This window comes from Myiozetetes cayanensis, unplaced genomic scaffold, assembly GCF_022539395.1.
Source record: "Myiozetetes cayanensis isolate MyiCay16 unplaced genomic scaffold, myiCay2020 scf5-8, whole genome shotgun sequence".
NCBI lineage: Eukaryota > Metazoa > Chordata > Aves > Passeriformes > Tyrannidae > Myiozetetes > Myiozetetes cayanensis.
The window spans coordinates 1,280,030-1,293,257 of NW_026087742.1; the positions used below are offsets into that span (position 1 = coordinate 1,280,030).

Consider the following 13,228-nt stretch of genomic DNA (forward strand, 5'->3'; position numbering starts at 1 on the left):
CCCAGCTCCAGAGCTGAGCCCAGTTCAGCTCCACAGACAAACCTCCCACTGGGCTCTCCCAGCAACTTCTTGCCTGTTTTGTTTACCCAAAAAAAACCCCTTTTGATCCTTTTCCTTTAGGATTTCCAAGGCACCCTCCTACGGATTCGCATCCAACTCCGCTCACTGCGCTGACGTTGCCGGGAGGTTTTCCCCGTCAATCCCGTTCCCTGATGGGAATTCTTTCTCCCATCATTCCTTAACGACCACCTGACCCCCCCAACCCCCCACGACCACCCGGGAAGGAGGCAGGGAACACCCACTCCTACCTGTGTATGCCATGTTCTTCGGGTTTCCGTAGGGAGCCCCCGGCTGGACGGGGCTGTAAACGGGATTCATGGTGGAAGACCAGGAATTCTGGGGACAAAAGAAAGGAAAGCAGAGTTGAGGTGTCGGCTCCAAACCTTCCCCCCGTCAGAATTCCAGCCGCAGGGAGCTGGGAAAGGGAAGGATTTACAACCAGACATCACAAGGAGATTCCCAGAGCCCCGATAAAGGCGGTGGAGCCGGGTCAAGCTCCTCGGGAGTTTTATTCCGAGGAAAGCCGGGGGACTTGGGAATTTGCGTCTCCCAAGTGTCAGTGAAGCGAGTGGCTCGGTTAATTATCTTAATGAAGCACATTCTCAGTCGTGATGAAGGGGAAAATCAGTCATTAAGCTTTATTAGGCAGCCCATTTGTCTGCACAGTTACCCAGAGAGCATCTCGGGCTGGACCCCAAACCATCCTGCCTTCCAAATTCCGGGGGTTTGTTCCAACGGGCTGTTTTCCAGTTCATAAATAACATTCCACAACCCCCCTCCCAATCCCTTCCCACCCAAGTGCCTGGTGATGGATGCAGGGTTTGGTGGATCATTAACTCCTCCTGCTTCACCTCCAGTCCGTAAACAAGTGCAGTGGTGAATGGCAGCACTGACCCGCTTGACAACAATTAGTGCTTAATTAATTAGCTGCCCCTCCACCCCCAAGCTGGCACAGGAGGGGCCAACTCTGAAAGCCAAGGAAATCAGGGTTGTAAAGCAAAGCCACAGGGACACAGGGATTGCCACCAGTGGCCTCCTGGAGCCTTCAGATCGTCGGCAAAATCAGTGCAAAGCTTTTCGTCTCTGGAATGTTCGGGCTCGGGATTGACATTCCAGCACAAGGAATTTGTCCAAAGTCCCCTTCCCTGGGGAACCTGTTCCAACATCTATGAATAAAACCAAATAATATAAAATAATAAAGCTGGCACCCAAAGCCCAGGAAGTTCCTGAAGTTATTCTCGTTATCTTTCCGAAATAAGGGAATAAAATCTTGGCAATCAAGAGTGTTAATAAGGAATAAATCCATTTTCCAGGGGGTTTAAAGCAGTGACACAGAGCCCCTGTGTCAAGGTGACTTTCCCTTTCCCCTCCTGTTGCATTGTCCTTGCAAAAATGGGATGGAAGTGCTTTTGGGAGCCCCACCAGGAAAAGGGCAGGATTTTCTTCTCCGTGTGTGCCAAAAAAATCCCTCATATTTCCCACGAGGCAGCAGAAGAGTGGGAACAAAGAGAGAAGGCAAAGCAAAAAAAGCAACGTTTCCTCCCTGACCTGCCAGCCCTCAACATTCATTTTATGCAAATCACATGCAAATCACAGCCAGCCAAAGTCTCCTTGAACACCAGAAGGCCTCCTGACCTTGCGCTGCATCCAAAATCCCACTCATTTCCCGACAACTTTTCAGGGAAGTCCTTTGAAGCCTGATCCCCTCACTTGGGATCCATGAGCAGTAATTAAATTAACTCCCATTTCAGCTGCTAAAGAGGTTCATTCAGGAGGTTCCAGGGCTCTTATCCCACCTTTTCCCAAAAAAAAAGGCTGCTGTGAGCTCAGGAATTTGTAACACAAGGGGCTTTCCCCCAATTAACAGCTCCTGTTTTAATTACTCTTTCATTTTGGCCACACCAGAACCAAAAGCTGATTGGCCACGTCTCACAGGGAGCAAAACATCCGATTTGTGGTAGAAATGGAAGAGGAATTCTGATGGAAAACAAGAATCATGGAACTGTTTGGGCTGGGAGGGACCTGAAAGCTCATCCGGTTCCATGGGCAGGGACACCTTCCAGCATCCCAGAACCTGCCCCTGGGAGCAGCTCCCCTGCAAGGAATTCCAGACTGAGGAAAACCAAAGGATGTTGGCAGAGCTGGTCTCTGTTTCCTCTCTCGACACAGATGGATCCCAGCTGTGAATTCCCAGCTTTCCCTCTGCGGGATGATGGGTTTTCCCAGCAGGTGACCCACAAACACAGGGATTTTTTTCCAAGCTCCCTGTGTGTCCAACTCTGCTCTCAGCAGTTCCCAAGCAGCTTCCTTGATCTATTCCCTATTAATTCCTGTAACTGGAGGCCTTGCTGATGTTCCCTTTGGAAGTGATCCCTGCTGGAATCTCGTACTCCCGACTGAGCCGCACCCTCCCCCAGCCGATCCATCACCTCTCCTTCCCTTCCACAACCCTAATTCCTTCTGTTTTGCTGGAAAGATCTTCCAGGAACACAAGACACTTCCCTCTGCTCCTTTTTTCCCCCAAATGATGGACTGGGAGTCTCTGCTTGGCCACTGGGAAAAGCCCTTTGGAGAGGCAGGTGCTGTGTTACTGGGCCAGGCTCTCCAGGGATTTGCTGGATGGAACTCTTTTCCAAGATTTGGGATATTGCTAATGGCCTCCAGCCATTAGAAGGAGGAAAATAAACCCGATATTCCCAGATGTTGTTTTGGGAAATACTGGGTGGCAGCTTTTTTTTTTTTATTTTCTCCTTTAAAAAATAACAGAGTTCCTGGTTTAATTCAGGAGTTTTAGGAGCTGATTCCAACAGCAGGGAAGAACTAGGAAAGAATTAAATCCATAATAAGCAGCTCAAGGTGTAAGACAGGATCAAGGCTGGAAGTTTGTCCTCTGGAAAACCAGTCCTAAGATGTTCCACAACCACCCAGGGAACGGAGGCAAAGCACAGGGCAGGACCTGGGTGATCCCACAGGAATTGCCAGGCAACAGGAGGAGGGAAAAAATGTCCTTGATGGTAAGAAAAGGAGGGGAATTGTGAGAGGAGCCATGACCTCTCCCATCTGGAGAGCCTGGGAATACACATTCAGAAAAAACAAGGAAAATGCTTCCCAAGACCCCTCTTTCTTTCTTTAGATTTGGGTTTTTTTTCCCCAAATAAAACTTTTTAAATCAATACAAAATATTCTGTGGTTATTCTTTTCCAATTAATAATATGTTTAATCATATTTAAATCCATTCTTCCCTATTTTAATTCCCTTAATTACAGAAATGCGTTTGAACGGAATGGGGTGGGAATTTGGAAGTCAGAGCACAGGGAATGACATCCCATAAACATAATTCACAGACATTTCTCCCCAGAAATATCCCAGGGCACAACCTCCCCTGCATTACTGGGATCGTGCTTTCCCAGTATCCCTGGGTGTCATCCCACCAGTATCCTTCACTGGCATTCCTGGGAATGTGCCTGGAGCTCTCCTATTTTATTTGATGCCAAATACCTGTTACTGCCTGGAAAGAGAAGGAAAAGTCTGGTGCTGAAAGACAGGAATGGTGTTCTGGAATCCTCTCCTGCATTTCCACAAAACACAAGGGAAATGTTATTTTTAGGGAAAAGAGAAAAGCACTGGAACAGGCTCCCTGAGGAAGTGACCACTTCCAAAGCTGCCAGAGCTCAAGGAGCACACGGTGGGAATGTTGGGGTGTCCTGGAGCTGGGCTTGGATCCTGGTGGGTCCCTCCCAACCCTGGAAATCCCTGGATTCTACGATCTGCTGAGGCAGCCAGGTGGGAGCAGAGTAGGATTCCCATCCCTTTCCTAGTTACATTCCCAAGCTCCTGAGTGACCCAGGACTTGTCATCCCCTTCTGCTGGAGCGTGCTGGATACAAATGCTAATCCTCCTGATTTGCAATTCCCATCTGATCCCGAAAAATCTCCTGGATGGGGGAATAGAACAGGGAGCAGAGACGGAACCGCTTGGGCTCTTCCCGGCAATGACAAGGCCAAGCCAAAAACTCTCCTCAGCCCCAGATATTTGGAAAACATCACGGGATCAAAAATCCTGGGATCCCCAGGAAAACCAGGAAAAGTGAAGAACGCTCCTTGAGGAACTGCATTAGGGAGGAAGAGGGAGAAATTCCAGGGGGCAGAGGGAATGTGAAAGCAGCAAGTGCATCTCGGAGCCCACAGCCAGGAGCAGAGGCTGAGTCACAGCAGCTATATTTGGAATAAATCCAGAGGAACCATTCCTAAAATAGGTGAACTAAATCCCATAAGAAGGAGAAAAAGGAAATTCCATCCGGAATGTGAAGTGAAAAACCTCCTCTTGCAGAGTTCAGCGTGGTGTGGTGGGGAAAGCTCTGGGCTCGCCAGCATCCCAAGGGAACGAAACGCCCAGGGAGCTGAAGGGGACCTTTGTTAAACGTAATCCTGGAATTACAAAAGAGCCCCATGGAAACGCGGCTCCATTTCCAGCCTTGTAATCCCGTACTTAACACTTGCTTTCCCTCGGAAAAGAAAAAAAAAACAACCCACCCCAGTTGTTGTTGGGGCTTTAAGGCCGGTGGGTGTTTACTCCCGAAACAAAGCCAGGCTCCAGATGAACAGCGGGAAGGGCAGGAATTCCGGGGGTTTCACTTTCCCCGGGGCTGATGAGAGAGACTGAGAAAGGACGTGCAGCTCTGGAAAGGGTTGGGAACTCTCAGTATTCCCAAAAGAGAGGGGGCTCATCCCTCCAGCAGCTCTGCCTCGCAGAGCCAGCTCACGGATCATCTCCTCCCAAGCTCCTTCCCTGATGTTCTCCGGGCACATCCCGCTCCGGATCCCGAGCCAATCCCCCCCGTTATGTGGCTGTCAATTAGGGCTCCGTGGCACCCCCCGAGCAATTCAACACCTTCTCCTGCTCTGGCTTTGGTAAATTGACGTCTACACCCACATCCCGCTTCCCAGGAAAGAGCTGGAAGTTGTGCTGCAGCTGGGCTGGGTTTAGGTCCCCCTGACCAGGAATTTGGGGGGATCTGCTGGTCCATATCCAATATATCCTACCCATATTCCTGACACAGGCTGGGGACTCCACAGGGGGCTGTGTAATCTCCTGACACATTCAGTCCCCCACCAATCCAAAGACAGCAACTTCCAGAGGTTTTCAGGTGCATCCAAAGCTACTCCGTGTAATTAAACCACCCCAGATTCCTGAACTATGCCATGAATCCTTTGCTGGGGAAAACCAGGAATACAGATCCCTGTGTCTGGTCAGAATTGCCCCAGAGGCAGAGCCCCCATGGAGCTCCAGGCACATCCCTAAGGATTTGCTGTGGCACCTTTCCAAGTGCTCTTAATATCCCCAGAAAACAGCTTCCCTATCACGGAATCAGAGGGACCTCTGGGAATCCACTCGGATTCCTCAGGAGACAATTCCACATTTTAACCACAGAAACAAAGTCCTTTGCCGTCCTTCGACCAAATCAGGGATCTTTTTCCATCCCCAGGAAGCAGATGTGGTCTGACAGTTCCCTTTTCAGAGGTTACCTGGAACACAGAGCTGGGAATTATTCTGGGAGAGGGATTTTCCCTTGCTATTCCCTCTCCAGCCAAGGGCAGCACATGGGAATCTGCTCCACATCCCTGTGGGATAATGGTCTAAGAGAAATGGGAATTATTTCCTCCCATTAGGAGAAAACAGCCCTCAACTAGACAAGGAGGTGGAATTGTTCATTTCCAAGTGTTTCTGGATGAGTAGGAAAAGGGGGAAAAAAAGATGTTCTGGTCTAAGAAATCCAGATTTTTTTTCCAGCAGGCGATTCCCACCTGGCATTCAGCTGGAATCCTGCAGATACAAAACTTTCCTGAAACAAGAAGCTGGTTTTTTCACCCCCAGTAAATGATTCTAAGGAATTTTTCTGGCTCTTCAAGTTGTCTTTCCGTTGGGAGGCAAAAGAAGAGACCCATTTCTTCTTGTGGGCAACTTCAGAGGCTCCTTCATCAGCTCTTATTGCCAGATAAAACCAGAATTCCTTGTGCCACAGGTGGAACCATCCACAGTTAGGATCACTGGGGAAGGGAATTCCAGGATGACCACTCCTTTTCCACTTGCAGGAGAATCTGTGGGATGTTCTGGCTGGAGTGAGACCACGATTTTGCCACTTTAGTATAAAAAATGGGAAGTAAATGCACATAAGGAACCCAATTCCAGAACGAGGGAGAACTCTGGGCACAAAGAACTGGTGATTTCGCTCCGCTACCGATTTCTCTCCAGTTTTCCCAACGTTTTTTTATGCCCAACCTCCTCTTCACTACACCACCAGACCACATCCAAGGCCGAACAGGATCCTAAGGATTCCCTCATTAGCTGAACTTCCCAAGAAAGGAAAGGCCAAAAGCTGCCAGGAGCAGAAGGAAAATTTCAAAGGAGCAGGAAACTCAGTTTTCAGCTTTCCCTACTCCCAAAGTCCAGCTCTGTAAGGATCCACTCCCCCATGGAAAAGCTGCCCAACGTGGGCTCCAGGAAAGGCTGTTCAGTGATGATAAACTCTTTCCAAGAAGCAAATTTTGCAGAGGGGACAAATTCTCATTAATTTCCAACTGATCCCCCTCAACAAGAAATCAGGGTTATTATGGAAAGTCAGGAATTTTATATTAAAATGTATTTAAATGCTATAAATGTATTAAAATACATTTATATAAAGTATAGATCTGTAAATCTACTGAAATAATATCAGTCTGTTGGATATAAATATATTCAAGTAGTATGAAGTATTAAAATAGTATAAATATATTAAAATAGCATAAATATAGGAAGTATAAATATTTAAAAGCAAGGAATTTTCCACAGGGTTGGGAAAAGGCAGCACCTCCAGAGCAAACACCTTTGGAAAGACAAATCCTCAGGGAAGATGTCGGTGCACCACCAAACACATCCCAAATATTCAGGCTGGTTGTTAAGCCAAGGAACTTTCGTGTTTTCCACCATTCCCTCTCACCAAAGGACCCCAAAATCCGACGTCCAGCAGTGGGAATGTGGAGATTTCCACGTGCAGCTGGAGATTGGAATGTTGGGAAAACATTTCCACGTGGGCCAAGCATTCCGAACCACCCCTGACAACTGCTGGCTCCTTCACGGCAAGTTGGGATGGAAACCCAATCCAACATCCTTTTTTTTGGAGCAGTTAAAGTGAAAATATCCAAGAGAAAAGGAAATCTTAATTCCCAAACAAACCAAATTCTCCAAATGATACCAATGGTATTCTTTTTTTTCCAGACAGGCATCTGGAAGATCAGAAAAGATTCCTGATTCTGGAAGGTCCAATTAAAAAACAAAAAAAACCAAAAACCACCTTAGAGTAGGATTTGCATTTCAAATAATTTCCAGCCTTTTGTGTGGAGAATCCATGGTCAGAATTGGGGACTACGGGAACTACACACCAAAACACCCCAAAAAATGTGGGAATTACAAGGATAACACATAGTATTCCAAGATGTGGGTATTGTTTTTTTTTCCTATTGACAAGTGGAGGAAAAAAACAAAACCTCAGCAGCACCACCAGGCTCTTGGTGCTGCCAAACATCAGGATAATGGGAAAAAACTGAACATGATGGAAGGGGCTGACCCAGAGAATTTTTGGAGTCTCCTTCCCTGGGAATATTTCCCACCCACGTGGGACACGGAGGTTGGGCTGGGTGACCTTCGGTGGCCCAGAATTTTGGGCTGCTGGGATTGGCACAATGGGCAAATCCAAGGCTCCTGGAATATCCCCCTTTGTGAGGGTCACAACAAACCCCCTGGCCATCCCTCCTGTGAATCCCAACCCCACCAAGTTATGGCTCCCACCTGTTCCAAAAAGGAACATTTACTAAAACCTCTCGCGGAGTTCGCCCGATGGCTTCGCTGCTTGATTGCTCCTAATTGGCTCCTGCTCCTGGAAATTCCAATTATCCAATCCAGCCCGAGAAAGGCAGGGATGCAGAGCCTCTAACGAGCTTAGGGAAAAATCAAAGGGTGGAATCAAAAGCTGGCTCACACCAACCCTGCTCCCCGTGCACTCGGACGAGACTAATTAATGATTTTCACGGCACTTTCCCTCCCTTTTGGCCCCGTAAATCAGGACACGGAGCTTTTCCCAGGAACAAAGAGGTGTGGAGGGGAAGGTGCAGCTCATTAAGCAAACCCCCCAAATTCAAAATGCACTTAATCACAACCAGGTATTTCCAGCAGCCTCGTGCTCCAGGAGCTGGGGGAATCCACGGGGAATGTTGGTTTCTCCACACAAACGAGGCTGGCACGGCGGGAAGAGGGAGCGGAATGATCCATCTGGGGTTTGTGGGAGAAGGGATGCAGAGCAAACACTGCAGGGAGGAGCCACGGAAAGTGGAGGGAACAGGGGGGTGTTTCCCCCAAATGCCAGGTCCCATCCCTGGAAGGGAAAAAAGCTTCGCTTCAGCCCTGGATTTGGGGCATTCCCAGCCCAGGGAAGATCCCATCAAAGCGGCACAAAAGGATCCCCAGACCACAAATCAGAAACTTCCCATCTGAGTTTGGAATCATGGAGGAGCAGAAGTGTGAAAGTGCAGGCCCACTTCCAAACTCCACAGTGGATAAAACTCAGCCTAATCTAAAACAAAATAATTGACATCAAAGCAAACCATCGGGGAGATGAGAGAGGTATTTTTGGATACACACGTGGATTTGACACACAAACACACCAGGATTAACTGTTGAATTGGCTGGAATTTCTCTTGGGATGTGGGTGAGTGGGACACTTCCTGGGAGTTTAACCCAATTCCTTCCACTTCTTGATTCCTGAAGGAAATCGCCATCCTGAGGCTAAAAAGGGGAGGTTCAACCCCAACTAAAGACCCCCAAAAATTAAAACTCTGAAGTGGCTGGTGCAGATTCCAAGCAGGGCAATCCCAGCCTGGAGAGCAATCCCCATCTCCTTGGAGATGCCAACCAGGAGCTGGTCAGCCAGGTCCTCCAGGCTCCAACAACTCCACTCCTGAGGCCTCCAGGGACCAGACTGGGAGCTCAAGACATCCCAGATTTCTTAATCTGGAGCTGAACTGGCCCAGGAGCCCTTGGAGCAGGAGCTTTCTCCTGCAAAGCCACCACTTCCCACGTTCTCACTTGGAAAAACACCTTGTCCCAGGGATCTCCCACCAGTCCCAGTCCCACTTCCAGGGCCTTCTCCCACCTCACCTCCCATCAATCCCACCCTTGGCTTCGCCTCTCCCCTTCCACAGCCCTGGAGTTCTGGTTCTCAGATCCCAAAAAAGCAGCACAATGGGGGGGGTCTCCCATTACTGTCTCAGCTTGCAGATCTGGGGGAAAACCAGGCAGGAAAAGGGTCAGGAGCACCATCAAAGTCCATTTTTTAAAATCTTTGTCCCTTTTTTATAGCATGAGAAGGAAAAAAAGGGGAAGAGGGAGATGGGCAGAGGATCTTTGTCGCTGCTTCCAGGCTGGCACAGGCAAGCCCAAAGCTTTCCTGAAATCCTTGGCACTTTCTGTCCCACCTGGGCTGGGAGAGAGGAAGAAACAGTGGGATTTTTGCCTGTGTCCAAAGAGCAGCCATGGATTTAGGGCAGGTTTTTGCCCAAAGCAGGGCTGAAAAAGGATGAAATCCCCCTCAGGATAAGGGTCCCAGCGTGTCCAAATGTTTGATCCCAACACAGCCCAGCGGATCCAGGAGCTGCTGACATTTAAAGTTCGTGTTACTGAGCAGCCAAACACACAAAAAACCCCAGAGTCAATCCTTGGTTTTCCATATTCCTGCACAAGAACACCTGGATCGGGTCACTTCAGCCATCCCAGTGTCTTCTGTAGCCAGAGGGAAGCGAATCCCTAAGGGAAAACTGAAAGGCAGGCACACAGGGATGTTTTCCAAAGGGATTTCCTGACTATTTCACAGCTCCCATTGATAACTTATTTAATTCTTATGTATATATTTTTCTATAAAATACATGTTCAGAGGTTTGACCTGCTCAGGGCTCGTAATCTGGGCACTACATCCCAAGGCAGAGTTTATTCACTTTAGAAATCACCACAATAAAATTAAGGCCCAGAGTGTTGGTGCACCTTCAACTCCTGCATTTCCTGAGCCAGAAATTCCTTATTTTCAAATTCCACCAAATTCCTTTAATAGGAAAAAAGGGCCCAAAGCAGCTCAAACAGCAACCCTTTATAATCCATGGAATCCAAGGCTTTCCTGCGTGGAGGGAGGAGGGAAAAAGGGATTGGGAGGAGAATCTAAACCCGATGAAAGGGGACACATCAAACATGGAATGGTACCTCTGGCAGACGAGCTTCCTTCGGCTGGAGATAATCCAGAGGGGAATGTGCCTGGGCAGGGAGTCTTCACAGCATTCCAGAGCTCTGGAGCAACAACAGGACAGAGAGAAAGAGAGAGAGCCGTGAGGGCTCCGTGGGAAAACCTGCTGGGCACAAAACACGGCTCCTTCAGCACGGCATTAGAGAGGAGCAGCAAAGCTCCTGTTCCCAAACCAGGAGCAGCTCCTTGGAATAACTGTTTGTTTTAATCAACCCAGGCCCAAAAGGTTCACATCAAATAGTTTTTCCTGGTTTCTACCCACTGAATCCCAAATTAGTTCACATTCACCCAAAAAAAAAGGGAAGAGTTCACATTCCCTGGGGGAGAAACCAGGATGCAGAAAATGCTGGATCCAGCCCAACAAGCGAGACTTTTCTTTGGGAGTGCTGATCCATCCCACTCTTCCCTTCAGAATTCCACCAGGGGACCTTTGAAACGAAACCAACGAATTCCAATGGAATCCTTGGAGAGAAGTCCAAACCCACCCTGGGGATGCCCCAGAGAATCCCAACACTTGTTGTTACCCCCCAGGGTAAAGGGGGCAGGAATATTTCCACCTGTTTTCCTCCATTCTAACAAGAACATTCACCGCTTGGAACTCAGGCCCGAAATCTCTTTGGGAGAGCGAGCGAATTCCAACAGAAACAGGGACTTGACAAATCTCATCCCATCAAGCTCCTCGGTGGCAAACGAGTCTCTCTCTCTCTCTCTGAGCACATTCTGTACCCAGAGGAGCCTCAGCGCTCCAGGAGGTACCAAATATAACAGCTCCAGTTTTAATTCCTTCCAGGAATACATCCTCTCTAAACGTGGGCTGGCGGCTTCGCTTCCAACAGCTTCGGAAAACGCCCCCAAAATCCCTCCTTTTGTGGCGAGAACGGAGCAGAAAATAAGCTCAACCTCCTCCAGATCTTCCTCCAGCCCTGGGTTTGGGGAAAGCACATCCTGCCCACGGGATCAACCATTCCTTTCGCTGCTTTCCCACCTCCAACCCCTCTGCAATCGTTGTTTTGTTTCCCAGAGCGGGTTTGATTCCCAAATTTGCTTCAAATCCGTATTTTGGGCTGTTTTTACAAGATGGCCAAGGAAGCCAATAAGCTCTTGCTCATCAAATCCTAAAGGTTTGTGAGGAGGAATTAACTTGGAAAATTTAGGGGGATGGCACGAAAATAGTGGGAAGTTCTGCTGAGGGAAAACATCGGTGTAAATACCTGGCAGGGAATGAAGGCATGGAAAGAAAGGATCTGGGAAGAAAGGAAAGCACAGGGTCATTCCTGGCTGGAAGAGCTTCCCAATCTTTCCTCCAAAAGTGCCTTTGTGTCACCAAGGCTGTGCTGGAGCCATGCAGGGAACGGGATTAGGGAAGTGATCCGGGATAAAAATAACCTGGTTTGCTGCTCCCGGATCTGGTTCACCAGATGGCCCTTGGAGAGCCCAGCAACGGGAACAGGGAGCACAGCAGGAGGGCAGATCCCAGGAAAAGGCTTCACACTGAGGGAAGGAAGGATGAGGGGTAGCCAGGAGAATTAGGCAGGAATTCAGGTGGGAATTCAGCCCTGGATCCCCCAATAATGGGATGCTCAGCACAGCAACGCTCCCGGGGCTGCTCCATCCCCTGAACTTCCTCCTGCCAAAGACCCATTCCCAGCACTTTTCCTGGCCAAGGGCTGGGAACGGGTTGGGAATCACCAGCAATGGCTTTGGCCAGCCTGGAGGGGAGGGAGTTTTTAAGGAAGAGGGTGAAAAGGGCCACGTGTTCCACCAGCACCTTCACACACACCCCATCCTGGGAAAATATCCATCCAGGAGAACATCAGCCAGGAGAACAGCCATCCCAGGAGAATCATGCAGCCAGGAGAACATCCATCCAGGAAAACAACCATTACAGGAAAACATCCATCCAGGAGAACATCCATCCCACTCGCAGGAGGGCAGGAGGGCAGAGCAAGATTAGGAAAAGCGGCAAATCCCATCCGCGTTTTCACTTCCTGATTAAAACTGAACCCGAGTCTAATCCCCTGGAAAACTGGAGGGGTTGGGTTTGGAGCCAGAGAGAGGGAAAAGGACAATTTGAAGCGAAGTGTCAACAGCTCCGCCCCCTGCTGCTGGATTTTGGTGTCGGAGAGGATCCAGGACACGGCAGCAGGATGGGTGGATTCCAGGTAATTCCTGATATTCAAGTCACCCACTCTAATCTGAACTCCAAGAGAGACTTAGGGTGCATTTTTCTATTCAGCTCTAATTAAAAATGAATCATTTTTATAAAGGCCAAGGTTTTCCACCCACCACTGCACCATTCCCACCTCAGCTCCCACCGTTACATCCCTGGAATCTGCCCATTCCCTCCAAAGCTCCCAAATTGGCTACAACTGATTAATTGAGCAATTCACAAGGGATTAAGCAGCAATAAAAATCATTTCAGGTGGGCAACTGCTTTCCCATAAAGGGCTTCCCAAAATTCCCCCTAATTTTTCAAGGCCTTTAGTTAATTTTCAGGAACAAAGTCACTTTGAAGCAATTAAAAATGAGTTCAATCAACGTTTCTTTCACTGGGGTGTATCAAGCACTTGTTTGAAGAATTCCCAACCCCTCCTTCCTTTTGGAGTCACTGGCAATTTCCAGTTTTATTCCCTGGATTCTCTTTGCCACACAGATGTCACGGGAGCAATTCCAGTGAAAAACTCCCCAAAATTCAGAGTGACACCACCTGAATTTTAAAGAAGCCACACACACTCAACTCCTTCCCCTTCCTGAGCACTGCACATGGATTATCAAAATTCCTGATAATATTAGAGAACATTAACAAGCTTTTTTTCCCAGCTTTTTGCCAAGGATTTTAATGACTTC

At 48.5% G+C, this 13,228-nt stretch overlaps 1 protein-coding gene across 2 annotated transcripts in view; it reads right to left on the reverse strand.

Annotated features, from left to right (window-relative positions):
• The window catches only part of FAM168A (family with sequence similarity 168 member A), a 66,618-nt gene that overhangs the window by 29,285 nt on the left and 24,105 nt on the right, over positions 1–13,228 (reverse strand). The window contains exons 2-3 of one of the 2 annotated variants that reach the window (XM_050333502.1): positions 10,342–10,425; positions 309–396 (exon numbers count right to left, since the gene is read on the reverse strand). In XM_050333502.1, the coding sequence (XP_050189459.1) occupies positions 309–378 (70 nt within the window). In that variant the 5' untranslated portion in view covers positions 379–396; positions 10,342–10,425. The remainder of the gene's footprint in view (positions 1–308; positions 397–10,341; positions 10,426–13,228) is intronic. The other variant, XM_050333503.1, reaches the window with a different exon arrangement.